This window comes from Manis pentadactyla, chromosome 2 (assembly GCF_030020395.1).
Source record: "Manis pentadactyla isolate mManPen7 chromosome 2, mManPen7.hap1, whole genome shotgun sequence".
Taxonomy (NCBI): Eukaryota; Metazoa; Chordata; class Mammalia; order Pholidota; family Manidae; genus Manis; species Manis pentadactyla.
The window spans coordinates 98,896,913-98,913,477 of NC_080020.1; the positions used below are offsets into that span (position 1 = coordinate 98,896,913).

Sequence of the window (16,565 nt, forward strand, 5' to 3'; positions counted from 1 at the left end):
AAAAAGAACTGTGGAGACAACTACATTAACTGGTCTATTTATGTTTAAGAGATGAAAAACAAAAATTACTTACCTGAATCCATGGCTCAGCTAAATCTTTATAAGCAGGAGGGATCTGCTGAGTTCCGTAATGAGGAAGGTTAAAATTATTCTCCTGATTCCTTCGTTGTGATCCAGCCAAAGGCTGTTGTGCTGCGGTTTGCTGCTGTGCAGCTCTCAGGGAAGAAGGGGAATCCACAGGGCTTGACAACTCGTGGCTAAATAGAAAATTAACAAAATTTGCTAAAAATAAGTAACAGATTTAAAGAATACTTTGGGAACTCTTTTTTTAAATTAAACATATCCAAATCATTAATTCAAAATTGTTACCTGTAGAAATCATGGGATCTCCACTTAGACCTACAAAGGGGACATATTAAAGGTTCTCTATTTCTTCTACATTCTTCTGCCCCTGAAAAATTAAAGAAAAAAAAGCTTACAGAAATATGTGCTTAACATTAAGTATTACTGTGCAATAATTGTTCATAATGAATAGTATAGGATTTGTATGGAAGGGACCTCAAAAAATAACCTAATATTCACCTGAAAGAAGGCAAACACATTAGGTTAAATTATTCTGACGTTTGTATTATTTGCAAATGCTATCTTACTAGTTATAACATGCAGTTTGCTTACTATTTTTCAAAACATTTAGCCTACTTCATTACCTGGTAATGTTACTGCAAAACTTGCTTTGATGTTACCCTCTCTATAATGCCTGCCCAGGTCTTCTTCCATTTCCTTACCTCCATGTACACCTTCCAGATCAGAATTATTTCTAATTCTGCACACTCCTCCCATCACTCAGCAATTATTATATGCCATTACATTTCTTTGCTCACACAACTCGTCTCCTAATATCCTAAACTCCAACTTGTTGAAAATTTCACATAGGGCCTAGATATACTTCTTGTGTTCCCTTCCCAAATCTCCCTCCAAACCATGTTAAATCCTAAGTAATACAGTCAGCTCTGATAGAGTAACTGTGTGAGTAAGCACAGGGAGAAAAAGAGCCACATACAAATGGACATGCAGTGGTGATGCAGCTTGTTCCTGCAGCCATCCTCACACACTGTAAGGCTTTCTTCATCAAGCATGCCCAACAAGCAAATAGGACACATCTGCTCCTCTTCATCTTTTATACTGTAAAGAAAGGGAAATGAAGGCATTAAGCACAAAATAATACATCACAGAATTAATGCCATATGCTAACAACAACTTCTGTAGAATATGAAAAAATTAGAAATTCTTGTTTAGAAGCATCTCCTATATAAACTATTTGAGAAACATTTATTTCTATTAATACACACTGATTTTAAATCAGATTCACACTACTATGTATTTATAGATTGTGGGTATGAGTTAACCTTTCCTTGCTATAAATACAATTCAATATATGAACTACAATCTTACAGAGATATGTTTCCCCCAAATTCTGCTATTGTACTTTCTGAATAAACACACTACATGCCAAAAATTTCAAGGTTTCAAGTACTAGAAGGGACCTTAGAGCTCATCTGTTAGATATCCTAAGTTTGAAGGCCCATCTCAGACACTTTTGGTGGGTTTCATAAACTGGCCCAACTTTCCTAAAAACAAAGCCAGAAACATGTCACATTTTTAATGTACATAACCTTTTAACTAGAATTCTAGGAATACATCATAAGGAAATGGACAAATAATGCAGAAATATGTATGAGAATGCTCACTGAAGTATTATTTAGCATAATGAAAAAAATCAACATGGACATCAAAAGGTTAAAGAAATGATACACCCAGACACTATGAAGCCTTTAAAAAGGATCAAAGAGATCCCTAAATAATCACAAAGATAACCACAATATAGTAGATGGTGAAAAAAAGCGAATAACATGACAGTTCTAACTTGTATAAAATGATTCCACTAATGGCAAACTTGCAACTTTATTGTGTATATACAACTTTATTGTATATTTGAATTATATTGTATATGTTTGAATATTCCTAATATACAAAGTGGTTTTAATCAGTAAGAAAAGTATTGGTAACTCAATAGTAAAATGGGCAAAGATAAAACAACTGAAACAAAAATACCAATTGTCATGAAATAAGAAGTACAAAATGGATATTAATGAAGCCATATTTTATGTCTTCTTTTTGGATAATATGATCAACAAAAATGAAATAGATTGATAACATTTGGCCTTGAAAATGGCATAGGAGATCAAGTTCTCATATATTCCACTGGTGGGAGTAAAAACTGAAATTTTTGTAAATGAATTGCTAGTATTTCTTAAAATACTAGATGTACACATCCATGACCTAAAAAACCTATTTTCTAGGATGCTATTCTACAGAAATATTTTACATATGTAAACAAAAAAATAAAACCCCAGAAACTCTGTTGCATTTAACAGGCAAAAAATCAGAGGTGTACTAAATGTCCATTAATTATGGCAATGGCAAAATAAATTGTGGCATATCCACATAATCTTATATAGCCATAAAAAGAAAGTAGTATATTTTTGTACTGACTTAGGAAATGTTCTTGATAATATATATATATAAAAGGCAAGTTGCAGATCAAAATATATAGCATGACTTAGTATTTGTTTAAAAAAACAAAGATGAGAGAACTACTGGAGTGGGGTGTGTATGTGGGTCTGCATAAGCATAAAATGCAGAGAAGAGTTTTATTTCCTTGCTTCATGTAGTTAAAAAAAAATTGCATTAAACTGTTAACAGCAGTTATTTTATGTGCAGGCCAGACTGGAGAAAAAGATTTTGTTCCCTATAAATTTCTAAATTCCTGTTTGAACCTTCATGATGTGATGAGTGACTTTTAAAATGAGTAACAGTATTTCTATTGCAACATAAAGAAAGACAAGGTTCTGGGATGTTAAATAAGTTGCCCAAGATCATACAATCAGTTTGTAGTAGACCTAGCATTAGGTTTTAATTTAAGAAGAATATCCCACAAGCTACGTAACCCTACAAATTCCAGAGTCTCTATTAAGCTCAGGCCTTCCCCTGGGCCCAAAATTATACTTCTACTATCTTACACTGTAATTCCTGAAAAACAGGTCTGAGTCACTGATAGCAAAATAATAGCTCCTCTCAACTTCCACCCCAAATTTCCTGAAAGATATCTAACAGGTTAGCAAAGTCACGTACGATGTATGATTCCTGAGGTGAAGGCACACTAACTAGTCTCTCTCCTTCCTGATTATCTGCCCCATCTCTTCATCTCTTTTCATAATTATGGAGCTATGCAGGGTAGGGAAAAGCTCTCAAAACATGCATGCATTAATGACAAAAATTAACAGGAACACTGCAGAAACAATTTATATAACAATCTAAAATAAAAATATTAATGGCAAACATGATCCAAGGTCAACTAACTTTTCAAGTAATCACACCAAAATTAGCTTATTCAAAAGACGTGGAGAAAAAAGAAGTTTCACAATTAAATCAAACTGCAAGTGCAACTTATTACTTAAGTGTTTTTCTCCCCATCTTTTTTTCAAGTACATATTTTGTAAACATTTAGATCCTTTATATACATATACAATTTCATATACTTAAAAAATTTATCATAAAAAATTCCTCTTGTCATTAAACTCTTCATATAATTTTTAATGGTGGCATAATTTCCTGCAGATTAGATAGATCCAAACTTAAGCATCCACTTATTGTTGGACATTTGAGTTGTTTCCGTATTTTCACATTTTAAGAAACCATTAGAAAAATCTTTGTGCCCACTTCTTTGACATTTCAGATTTTGTTTTTAGAACAGTTTTTCCAGAAGTAAAATTACTTGAGCAGAGAGCAGATACCAGCATTACTACAAGGGGATCAAATTAGCCTGTGGCCAGCTACTGTAAATAAAGTTTTATTGGAACACAGCCACATCCATTCATTCACATTTCATCTATGGCTACCTTCAGCTACATGCGCAGAGCTGAATAGCTGTGACAGAGACCTTAATGGAGCCTCAAAGCCCCCCAGGTATTTAAAGTATAAAAAATTCATCTGTAATACCATCACTTAACTAATAACTTAAAATTTTTACTCATTCCAATATTTAGTTTTTTATATAAAAATTGAGTTCACATATGACATACAGTATTGTAACCTGATTATGTTTCATGCCATTCAATATTCTTTAAAAGCATAATTTTAATGTTTGCATGAAATATTCATAATATGGCATACTTTAGCCATTCACTTGCTGGATATTTAAGTTGTTTCTAGTTTTTCACCATAATATTGAGAGAAACAGCTATATAATATGTCTTATGCATTTTTCAGATTAAAATTTTTTCTTAAAAAAAAAAGATATTTACTAGATCAACAAATATAAACATTTTTAAAAGTCTCATTCTTTTTTCCAGAAAGGCAGTATCACTTTACATACAGTGAAGCATATTTTTATACAAGAATTGCATTGTCTCATTACAAAAGTGTGTAATGTAAATAAATCTGGTGTCTTATTTATTTTTTTATGGGCGTTTCCTTAGTTATTTGGTTCACTGAACAATTTTCATGTTTGTTAGTCCTATGAAATTTTTCTTTTGTGAATATTCTCTTCATGCCCTTTGCTCATTTATGTACTGGCACCCTAGGTTCCTGTCTGCAGCTTCTATTTTATTGGTAAAGTTTGGTTATTTTTTTGTAAGTATATTCAATTTGTTCCAATTCTGTTTATCGTTTCTTATAAGCCACTTAAAATTAAATAATACAATACAATCAGATCTCCAGATAAATTTCCTTTGTTTTGTATTTACTGATTTTGGTTACTAGACAAAAAGTCTGTGATTTTTATGTCTAGATAACAAAATTTGTAATGAAACATTAACTTACTTAGCTACATAGGTAGAGTCTCAGTACAATCTCAGTAGATCAACACTACAAGTTCTGTGGTTTCTACCCATGGATACACTAGTCCAAATGAGTCAACGTAACTCCCAACTTATAGCCAGCCCATATTTGAAAGATGCCTTTCTTCATTTTAGAGAGAAACTTTCTATTTTAACTTTGGTTACCTGGTTTTATGCATTTGCTATTTTTTTCTAAAATGAAAAGCTACAGAAACGTCAATCAAAAGGAGAAAGGCTCTAAAATAAATTTCAGTCAGGAAGCTTGAGAAAAATTAAGCTCACTTTTTCATTCTATTTAGAAGAGATGGGGTGGGGGTGGGTAAAAGAAAGAGCCCTGAACTAGAAGTCAGGATACTCAGGTTCTGGTTCAGCCTTTGCTCAAATGAGCTGCATGACCTCTTTTGGCTTCACTTACTACTGAACTATATAAACTAGAAAATAGAAAACTCATAAAACTGTGATTCTAAAACCAATTCTTTTAATAAAAAATAAGAAAATCCAAACATTTACTTTTTGTATGGTTGGATAAACTTCTCTCTGCATTGTTTTCTTCACGAGGCCCTTGTCCTAATATCATTATCTCCTATTCTTTATGAATTTTTACTTAACAAATAGATGAAATGAAGATGGGACTTATTTACTTAGACCAGTGATTCTCAAACTCTGGGAAACCTTGGGAACATATAGAAGGTGCCCTCAGAGGAGAAGCAGCACTACTTTCTGATGTAATTTAAAACCCTTATTTTTACATTAACACCAATAAAGAAACCAATAAGGAATGAAATCTTGCCATTTGCAACAACATGGGTAGACCTAGAGGGCATAATACTAAGTGAAATAAGCCAGGCAGAGAAAGACAAATACCATATGATTTCACTCATATGGGGAATCTAGAAAACAAATGAGCAAAACAGAAATAGACTCATAGGCACACAGAAGAGACTATAGTTGCCATGGGGGGAGTGGGATTGTGGGTGAAATAGGTGAAGGGGATAAAGCACAAAATTCCAATTACAATATAAATTAGTCATGGTGATGAAGTACTGCATAGGGAATATAGTCAATAATATTGTCCTATCTTGTATGTTGATAGACGGTAACTACACTTATTGGGGTGAGCATTTCATAATATAGGTAACTGTAGAATCACTACACTGTACACCTGAAACCAACTTCACTTCAATTAAAAAGGAAACCAATAAAGAAATCCTGTTAAAGAAAGAAAACTCACAAGAATTTTTATGATAATACTAGAGAGTGAAAAAATTTTCACACCTGTGATTTTGGGCTACATCTCAGATCCTTCAAGGGTTATGAGTTCATTCTCATTAGCAAGTATCAGCAAGAAAAAGTTTGAGACGCACTGTGCATTTTAAGTAATAACTGTGTTTAAGTTACTCTCTCTTGATTAGTCTATTTGTTTAGAAGAGCATGCTTATGTTCTCATAGATGAAACAGCCTGTAATGAGGATTCCCTGTATTTATTAAAGTAGTAGTGGTGTCATGCAATTTAAAAATCCTGTATTTGATAGTGATTTTGGAAAACCACTTTGTGTTTGTATAATTTGTTTGTAAAAATCACTACATTCTTTACACAGTTTCTCAGCTTCATTATCTGCAAAATAATGATAAAAGCTACCTAAAAAGGTGGTTGTAGGAACAGAATGAGACAACATGTCAGGTGCCTGGCACAAAGTAATGACTGATAAAGAGCCACTTTTATTTTATACCTGCCACCTGATTTTTCTTGTGAACTGGACATTTATTATAGTCCAAATTTTAAGGTGCCATTTTCCAACAATGTAGTTTCCAGGACAAAATGTCTGTCATACACACACATACACACACACACACTCACTCACTCTCTCTCTCTCTCTCTCTCTCTCTCAGATCATCTTTACTATGTTTTAGCCTTGATTTTAACTTGAAAGCCAAGATTCAATAGTTGAACCACTTTAGAACAACTTAACAAGTAGATATAAAAAACTGCCCCCAAATTAAAAAGTAACACTGTTTTAATGCTTTTAATTCCTTAGGAAGTACTAACCTGTTTTCTGAACTAGATGTAGAAGTACTAGATGATGACAATGTATGAGAATTTGACATGCGTGAAACAAACTTCTGGATGGTGTTACGAGATGGAGCTTTGATCCTTGAGCTACGTCTACTGTGATATTTCTGGAACAAACTCTCAACCTAACATTGAAAAAAGACAGTAACAATGATATTTGTGCCATAAATTACATATGTAGAATTCTAGAGGTTGAATTACTTGTCTTTTATTTTTTAAGGTTTCCATAAAGCCAATTAAGAAGCTTCAAAAATAAGAATACATATTGTTTAGTAAGGACAGTATATTTATAGCAGGTTGATTTTTTTTCAGTCTAGAAAAAAACCAGTCAACAGATTATACAAAAATTATTTACAAGCATCATAAAATTCTTAGATACCTTTGCACTTTCAAAATTACCACTATCTATTTAGATTTAGAGCTCATGGAAAACTTACAGTAATATACCATAAAAATTTGTTTAGAGTTTTACTCTAAAGCATTGATTAAAAATTACCTCAAAATTCTTTAAAGTTTTTCTCCATAACATGGGGTCTGAAGGTTCTAGTTGAAACACCCGGAGCATAACAAATAACAGATGAATACAAAATGTTCCACGCCCACAGCTGCAGTTCTAATGAGTTAAAAGAAAATCTATGAGTTAATAAATTGGTGGTTCTATTAGAATTCCTAAGGTGGTCACTTTTTAAAACTATTTCCAAGTTTATTATGCTAAAGTTTCTATTAATCCGCTTCATAGAAAGATATATATATAAAGATAAATAAGAAAGGTCTACTTCAACTGTCTCCATGAATTAATCTCTTATTTCTGGTGTATTTACCACACAGATCAAATTTGTATTCTCCAGTATACTGTATCTTAGTAAAAACCTTTATAAAGAAATATAAATGTTTACTAGCCAAAAATATATTTAAAACTCACTTTAGTTTACAAAGAATAATTAATTGATCTAAACTTAAGAATATTATAGTGTATAAATCTGAGTTAGTACCAGATACTAATAAAATATAAAATGGTGACAGATCCTACCTGAGGCCCGATAAACACTCGGTATTTATTGTCTGGGCTGTCTCCTCCAATCAGGAAAGAGTTGGGTCCTATCTGCTGCAGTAAGTATAGCCTGGCTCGCATCACTTTGTTTACACGTCGGTTTGTTTCCTCAGGGCTATATGGTGAGAAGCCATCTGGTGAAGGGGCTCTACGAGGTGGTGTGATTCTCCCACTCTGAAACTTCATAACATTGTTTTTTTATTAGGTCAATTGCTCACTTCCTGACAAGAAATAGTTACTGAAAAAGGTCATATGAGACAGCCATGTGGCATTTTATATTCTAAAAGATTGCATCAATATATAATATAAAGGGACAGATTGCATTTGCAAATGCTTTTGTTTGACATACTCATCACAAGGAAACTTCCAAAATCTCAGTCATCCCTATACTAATGAATGATAAACCTTTGGTCCAGAGAGGCAATCATGTGGCAATTTTATTAATTATAAATATTTGAATTCTTTGAGAAGTATTATGTAAACTGAAATAAAAAGCATACAAAATTCTCTTCATAAACAGACAAAATGACTTGTTTCTAAAGGTCAAACTTTCCTGGCTTCCACTCAAGGTGTTACTAAATGCTCTTTTGCAACTGGTAAGTTACAAGCACCACCATGGAATTCCTCCCACGGTGTATACTCTGCAGGGAAGTAATGACGAGTGACTGTTCACATACTAAGACATCTCACTGGAGGCTGACAAAAACTCTGCTGTGGTGTCAGTGATATATGTCACTCTCACTCCACTCCATTGATTCTCCTATAACTTGGTCTTTCCATCAAGGTCGAGTGGAAATTCTGCTTCTTTTTGATGCTTAACTGAACAAAGATAAATGTTGGTGAGTACATGAACCAATCGGAGCCCTCATACAGTGCTTGTGAGAATGTAAAATGGTGCAGCTGCTTTGGAAAACAGGACCCAGCAATTCTACACGTAGGTATAAACCCAAGGGAAATGAAAAGGTATGTGTATATAAAACATGTACACAATGTTCACAGCAGCACTAGTCATAATAGCCAAAAAGTGGAAACAACCCAAATGTCCATCAACTGATGAATGAATACACAAAATGTGTATATTCATACAATAGAATGTTATTCTACAAGTTAAAATGGAGTACTGATAGAAGTTATAGCATGGATGAACCTTGAAAACATGAAGCTAAGTCAAGTCAAGCCAGTCAGAAAAGACCTCACATATTATATAATTCCACTTATATGAAATGTCCAGAATGGGCAAATTATATAGAGTCATAAAGTGTAGATAAATGGTTGTTTAGGGCTGGAGAGAGACTGCTAATTGGTTTGAGGTTTCTTTTTGGGGTGATGAAAGTGTTTTAAAATTGATTGTAGTGATGGCTACCACTCTGTGAATAGACTGAAAACCAGGAATTGTACAATTTAAACAGATGAATTGGATAGTATATGAATTATATCTCAATAAAGCCATTATTTTTTCAATAGGCAATTACTAAAAAATAAAAAAAGAAAAAAAGAAAAGGAGAAAAGTACATATGCACATGCTATTCGACCAAAGTATCCAGACTAGGATTTGCTCACATACGTGCAAAAATGTGTATGAATAAAAAAACTTTTGCAGTGTTGACCTTCAGTAATGAATAGTTAAGAAGGAATATAAATGTCCATTAGTATGTAGTTCATTAAATAAACTATGATTTATCCAGATAATGAAATGTTATGTAGCTGTTAAAAAGTATGAGGGGACAACTTTGTCTTTGTCTAGCATGTATCCCACAGTGAGAGGTGGGGGAATGCAATTCTGTATACTTGTGGCAGACTTTTATTTACTTTGATGGCCCCCATGAACCACACCTTCCAATATTAAAACCTTGTGTAGCTGCCACCACATTGCCTCTGAATCTGTAACTAGCATGTAAACTAGCTTTGGGGCAATAAGGCATTATTAAACACGATTCAATTGGTGGCTTCATAATAGTTTCCACATTGGAACTTGCCCTTTTGAAACTTTTTTTTCTGGTTAACAGAACTTTGTCTCGGTTCCAGAGGCTTGAAGTCTAAGATGAGGTGTCTGCAGGGTCAGTTCCTCATGAGAGCTGAGAGAGAATCTGTTGCATGCTCTTTCCTAGCTTGCAACAGTTTTTGTTACAAGCCAACTCCCATGCTAAGGGGAAGAGATGCCCAACTGTTCCAGCATCTCATCTGAAGCACCAGACATGTGGGTGAGGAGCACTGCTGGATATTCCAGCTTTAGCAGATTCTATGGGGAACAGATACGTCACTCCTGCTGAGACCTACCCATGAATTTACAGATTCATGAGCTAATAAATGGTTGTTCTTAAAAAAACAAAACAAAACAAAACAAAAAAACTAATTTAAAGGTGTGTCAACATAAATCCAAAAAATATTGTTGGGTATTTTGGGAATTTTACTTAAAATTTACTTTTTAAACTTAAAATTTTACTTAAAATTCACTTTTTGAAGGACTTGTATGCTTTTAAAAGTCTCAGATCTGATGAAAACCAAATCTCTTCCTGATGGTCACTATCTCAATCATTTTTGCCAAAATTCAGTCATTTGCTCTTCAAGCTTAGGAACTAAGTTCTGACTTACATTTTTGTCACTAGAAGTCTGTCTCTCTCAGAAAGTTAACACCTATTATTTTTGCAAATCTCTGATATCTGGCTTAATATAGAAGACAACTTGATTCTCATCAATGCATCTGCATTCAATTTGCTGTGATATGATGTTTTGGTTAAAGTACATGAAGAAAATCTGCCCTCATAAAGATATATAGCTGGAAAGGTATTTTAAGAGCCTTTTCAAATAATTATGAACATTCTTCTTTGATACTACACCAAAGAAGCGGTTTCTTAAAGGAGACTGTAATATGGAATCAAACCACATCAACAAACTTTTCCTACTGTTACATTAAAATCCAGGTGGTACATCTTACAAACTTTGAATGGATCACTTACTCAAGAATGATTTTGTTTCATCATACACTGATTATTTGGAAAAATAGTGGTTCACTAAGTTACACAGATCTCACACATTTCGTTGTGCTATATGAAAAAAAATCACATTTGATAATATCACTGATTTCAGTAGAAAAGTCTAAGTATTGGAAAGCTGTCAGACTTAACAGCAGTGGACATGAATTTTCCAAAATTCGAATTTTTGCTTGAAATCTCAAATTTTGCCACTGGTGAAAAAAATATTCAGCCGTTTTCCTTGATGTGAGTCTTAATTCATCTTAAGGTAAATGTCTGCCAAATAATCAAGTGAAGAATACAATTTCTATTGTCATAGCTTTACTTCAGGTGAGGGCAACAGGAGCTTTACCACCACTGGAAATGTCAATGTGGTGAAAGGGGCAAATAACATCTCAGTTTTATTACAAAATTCATTTTGACCTAACAGATCCACGGAACAGGTCCCAAGCCCTGCCTCTCCCCACAATCCAGGGTTTGTGGACCAGACCTTGGGAACTGCTGTTAACAGATGATTAGCCAATCTTTTCTGGGTTATAATGAGTCTAAAAATCGTAGAAACTTAATGTAGTTGTTGAAACATTAACTTACAGGCACTGGGGAAACTCTTTTCCTCCTTACTCCTGGAGATTCTGATTTCACTGTGCGCCCTGATGGGGAACTGCCAGGGGAAGGGCTGCGTCGGCCTTTGGGAGCTGGTGAAGGGGCGCGTGCCTGGCCCTCTCCTTGAGACTCTGTTGTCAAGTTATTAATTTCGGATCCATCTCCTTTAATAGGGATTGGTTTTACCACCTAAATTAAAATTCCAATATTCTGATTATTTAAAAATATAAAAAATAAGTAAATTTGAAAATAACAGACTAAGAAATGAACATAACAACTTTGTTATGCATTATACAAATATAACACAGTATGTCAACTTTTACCTAATTTACTTCAAACCATAATTTAAAAACTATTTTTATCCACAGCTTTTAGCCATTTAGGTTTTATCATTAAAATGTTATAATACACAATCTTAGAATTTGGTGTTACCTGTTATTATGGACCCTGAATCACTTACATTAAAAATCAACAATCACAGGTTAGTAAACAAATGTGAAAAATAAGCACTTTCAGCTTCTACAGTTAATTTATTCAACTAGATTGAAGTAGATGCTTCTCATTTGAATGAAAAAAATGCAGAATTTTGAAAACAATACTGGGCATAATTTAAAGTACTCAAATAGTCTGATTAATATAAAACCATTTTGATTTTTTGCAATGTTATATTACAATAGATAGTTTAAAAACACCAAAGAAGGTAGAGTCTAAAGATCAATCTCCAAGTAGACCCGCTGTTTTTTAACTGTTAGGACTTCCAGACCTAATATAACTATGACCAAAAGGCCAAACTCTGTAGCCTTAGTCCAGCTGAAGCTCAGCATATCTTTCCAGCCTTTTTTTTATTATTCTGTTCTCCTAGCCAGTCACTGTGCCCAAACATGCCAAACCTGTCCTCTTCCTGGGCTTTCACTCACATTCTCCCTTCTGATCCACAACCCCAGCCTGCAACACCCCAGGCAGCATTCCTTCCATGCTGCTGAAACTTACCATCAGAAGGCTCAGTTAGAAACCTACCTTTTACAAAACTGCTTTTAACTCTACTAGCCTGACATTCTTCCTCTTTTCTAAGTTCTTACTGCTTTTCTACCCACCCCACACATTCGTCACATAGTCACAAATTGCTTTGTGATATTTCATGCCTTACTTTATTTTTATTTATTGTGCGTAAGTCTTATTTTCACAACAGGAAATATTTACACATCACTTACATATCAAGAAGGATTTGCAATAACTTACATAAAACAATAAAAACACATAAAATAAGATATCCCAAGTAGGCTATAAACTTAAGTACAATATGAAATGTGTAAACTGTAAGATGCAGAGTGGTATCATTGAGCTTATGGACTATGTGTTATGTGTCTTATCTCACACATCTCTTCCATCTTTATCCCTGAACTATAAACAGATGAGGTCCTTAAGTATTTGTTGGAAAGGCAACAGTGAGAAAAAACAAAATTTGGTCTTAGATAACTGGATGTTCTCAGTTCATATGTAATAAAAGAAAAATAACTGGCTTCTTTTTAAAAAGTTGGGATTTCTGCTTCGTAGTATTCTCAAAAGATTTAGACTGTCCACCAGCTCAAGATGCTCCAGAAAGCAGCATGTTCAACCTTCAGAAGGTTGTTAATTGTTCAAAAGTTCTTTATATTAACTGGGTAGAAATTTACCACCTTCTATGAGATGTGTCCATAGAACTTTCTCTTTTCTAAGATAAATAAATCCTAACTTCTTCATCTTCCTCCTCTGAATGATTACTCAAATAGTGAGGGGTTCTCATCCTTACTACTCTATACAAGGAATAGATGGAAGAAATATGGAAGCTCAGCTGGAATGGAAAGGGCTCATGGTAACCTGGCAGCTAAAAAAGCTGATATATAAAGGGACAGGTAGATATATATTCTGTGTTAGCTCCATGTGTTAGAAGCAGTGGGTAGAATGTACAAAACAGATTGCTACTCAAAGAAGAGGGATACCTAGAAACTCAAGGGTTTTTGAGATATTGAAGAGGATAATCAGTACTAGACATCTGACAGAACTTTCTGAGATGACAGTAATGTTCTATAACTGCACTGCTCAGTTATATAAGTCATTAGCCAAATGTAGCTATTAAGTGCTTGAAATGTGGCTAGTGTGACTGAGGAACTACTTTTATTTACATTTAATTTAAGTTTAAACTGAAATAGGCACATGGGATAAATGTAGGGCTAGATGATTATTTGGCCAGGGTATAGTTTAGGGCTTTCAAATGTCAAATGAGTGGTTTGCTCAATAACTTTTACGATTCTACCTATGCCTTTATCCCTGACACACACACACTCATAAAGATCTAATGAATCTGAAACTGTCATCTCTGTTTATAAAGAACATACAAAAAGCAAATAAAAACTTGCTGATGCCAGACTGATATTGGGCCACTGTAACAACTGAGATCTACTTTTTTCTTTGTAAGATTGAAGAAGCCCATTTCATAGTATTCATATGCTTAAGAAGAGAATAACCAAGGCAAAGGATGGAGCATGCCTGCCTTTTCTAATCTAGAAATCTAGGTTTTCTTTCTCTAAACCTTAGGCATCTTCTTCTTTTATCTCAAAAGCCATGAGTCTATTTATTTTTTTCTGCTTTCCTAGAATATTTTTGCAATTTGTATTTGTGGATTCTACCTTAGAGATAAAACATCAAAATAAAATTGGAAAAAGTGCTTTTCTTAATTTTAAGTCTAATATCAATCCCTAATAAAAGGATTTTAAATGCTGAATTAGGAACATTAGGGGGCAGTGTTGCATTAAGTATCAGCTCTCCCACCCAAGTAAACCGTTTAACAATTTGTTGCTTAATGAGCATAGTTTTACCTGTTTTATTCCAAGTCACTACAGTACTTAGCAAACAAAACCACTGCATTTAAAATGAAGAAGAAAAAAATCTTACAAGATCTATTTATGCTTAATTTTCCATTTCCTCCTATGCTCTCTTCTTTATAGTAGTCAACCCACAGCCACTCACCACAGGGCCTCTCCTATTTCTCCTTTCCAGCCATTCATGCTTCCAGGCTGGCATACAGGTTGCCTTCAGTTTTTCCCTGATCATTCGTTCTTCTGGGCGATCATCCATCTTGTGCAACCCCTTCAGAGTTTCTTTATTCTCCATCTCACGACTAAAATGGAGAAAGAAACAAGGAGAAAGAGCTCTATATGTAAAAAATAATTTCCAAGAACAAACAGAATAATATGGTTCTATTTTATACTTTCAATGGACATGTAACTAAAAAGATAACTGCTAAAAACCCTGAATGATTAAAGGTATGAATGTAACATTGTGAATTATATGTTCTTCTATTGTTGAATTATCTTCTAGTGTTGAATGTTGCCTGATAACATGAGTTTAAAATATCTTTGAAAAGAAAGGTCCTATTTAGAAGGTGCAGTCTTACTAATAATATTAATGCAGACCTTTATTTCTAGTTAGTTAACAGAATGGATCCTAAAACTTTAAGCACTACATTAACAAATTCATGAAGATTGCATTTTTTTCTAATTACACTGTTCTAACATACAAAATACGTAACAAATACTGAGATGACTTTTTTACTATTTATCCTGGGATTTCCAATAATTTAAGTCAATTTAGATAGAAACTAGTGGATATACTACTTTTCTGAAATAAGCTAAATAAATATGTAAACAAGCTTGGTGAAATCTAACCATGCCTTCTATGGTCCCACAATATTTTTTCAAAGCTGAAACAATTAAATTTGTACTCTCAGAACAATAATTCCATGACAAAGCATTTGGAGTACTCTAAATATAAAAAGTAAAAATTATCTGGTACAACTATTTTGACCTTCACTCCGTAATATGGTGTGGAGTTATCAGAAAAAAATAATCTGCAAACTATAAACTTCGGAGAATTAATTTTACAAAGTCTAACAGGTAAAGCTCCACTAATTTCAAAATACACTCATATGCACATGTGGACATATACAGACACAATATGCATATGCATGGATTTTAAAACCTGGTTCATAAGAAAGGAGTTAAAATAGCTGTCCTCTGGGAAAAGTAACAATTTAAAAAATACTAAGCTAATTTCAATAACTATTTGGGAAGTCTATAAAGCTACAGAACAGTGATTTGTCTACACTTATAGGAAAAGGAAACACTCAAGGAAACACAAGAGATAAGAACCAAAAGCTTACTAAAATGTCAAATTCAAACTCTTCCAGGAATTCTCCAGTTAACTTTAACTATAAATCAGCAGTATCTTCAAAGAACTAGCAGAAAGTCTACTTAACTCTAAATATGCACTGGAAAGGGAATAGTTAACGGGTTTTCCTGAAGCATCAGTGCTATCAGGGGAGTGGGAGCCAGTATGTTAAATATCTCTGTGCAGAGACTGGCTTAGGAATGCAGAGACATGACATTTGAAACTTGCAAATGGGCATTAAGACCATACAGTAGAATATTTCCACCACACAGGTATAAAAATCATCACAAAGAAAGAGGCAAAATGAGAAGAAAAAAGGTAAATAAAGAAGGAAGAGTCTCTTATTTACTTAGAAGTGTTTGGTTGTTATTTTCCTGCTTTGATGATATCAAATATAACTAGAGGTGGTAGGAGCAATAGGAAGAGGGAAGGAGGAGAGGGGAGGGAAGGAGGAAAGGGAAAGAAAAAGGGAGAGGGAAAGAAGAGACAGAAGGAGGGGAGGGAGCGAAATATTTTCCCCAAAATTCATCCTGCACAGTGAATACTTACCCAGGGAGCCTCAGGCAACTGAATTTATGGGCTGATTGCATGCAGAATATTCACTGAGAACTTTCTAGTTTGAAAAGTAAGTACTTTCCCCTCCAGTAACAATGTTGCAAGGCGTGGCTAGGTTCCCAGGACAGTTCTCAAAGACTAAGTCACATTGTGGAAGTGCAGTTCGTTTTTACACCAGAAGCTCCTGCACTCCCTGCCAAAGGTGCTTA

The 16,565-nt window shown here is 34.0% G+C and overlaps 1 protein-coding gene and 1 long non-coding RNA gene across 4 annotated transcripts in view; one reads left to right on the forward strand and one right to left on the reverse strand.

Annotated features, from left to right (window-relative positions):
• The window catches only part of LOC130681702 (uncharacterized), a 67,307-nt gene that overhangs the window by 44,690 nt on the left and 6,052 nt on the right, over positions 1–16,565 (forward strand). The gene's annotated exons all lie outside the window — the stretch shown is intronic.
• The window catches only part of MAP3K1 (mitogen-activated protein kinase kinase kinase 1), a 78,454-nt gene that overhangs the window by 17,438 nt on the left and 44,451 nt on the right, over positions 1–16,565 (reverse strand). For all 3 annotated transcript variants that reach the window (XM_036900165.2, XM_036900174.2, XM_057495090.1), the window contains exons 2-9: positions 14,602–14,752; positions 11,584–11,784; positions 8,000–8,200; positions 7,466–7,582; positions 6,946–7,094; positions 1,061–1,182; positions 370–451; positions 74–257 (exon numbers count right to left, since the gene is read on the reverse strand). In XM_036900165.2, the coding sequence (XP_036756060.2) occupies positions 74–257; positions 370–451; positions 1,061–1,182; positions 6,946–7,094; positions 7,466–7,582; positions 8,000–8,200; positions 11,584–11,784; positions 14,602–14,752 (1,207 nt within the window). The remainder of the gene's footprint in view (positions 1–73; positions 258–369; positions 452–1,060; positions 1,183–6,945; positions 7,095–7,465; positions 7,583–7,999; positions 8,201–11,583; positions 11,785–14,601; positions 14,753–16,565) is intronic.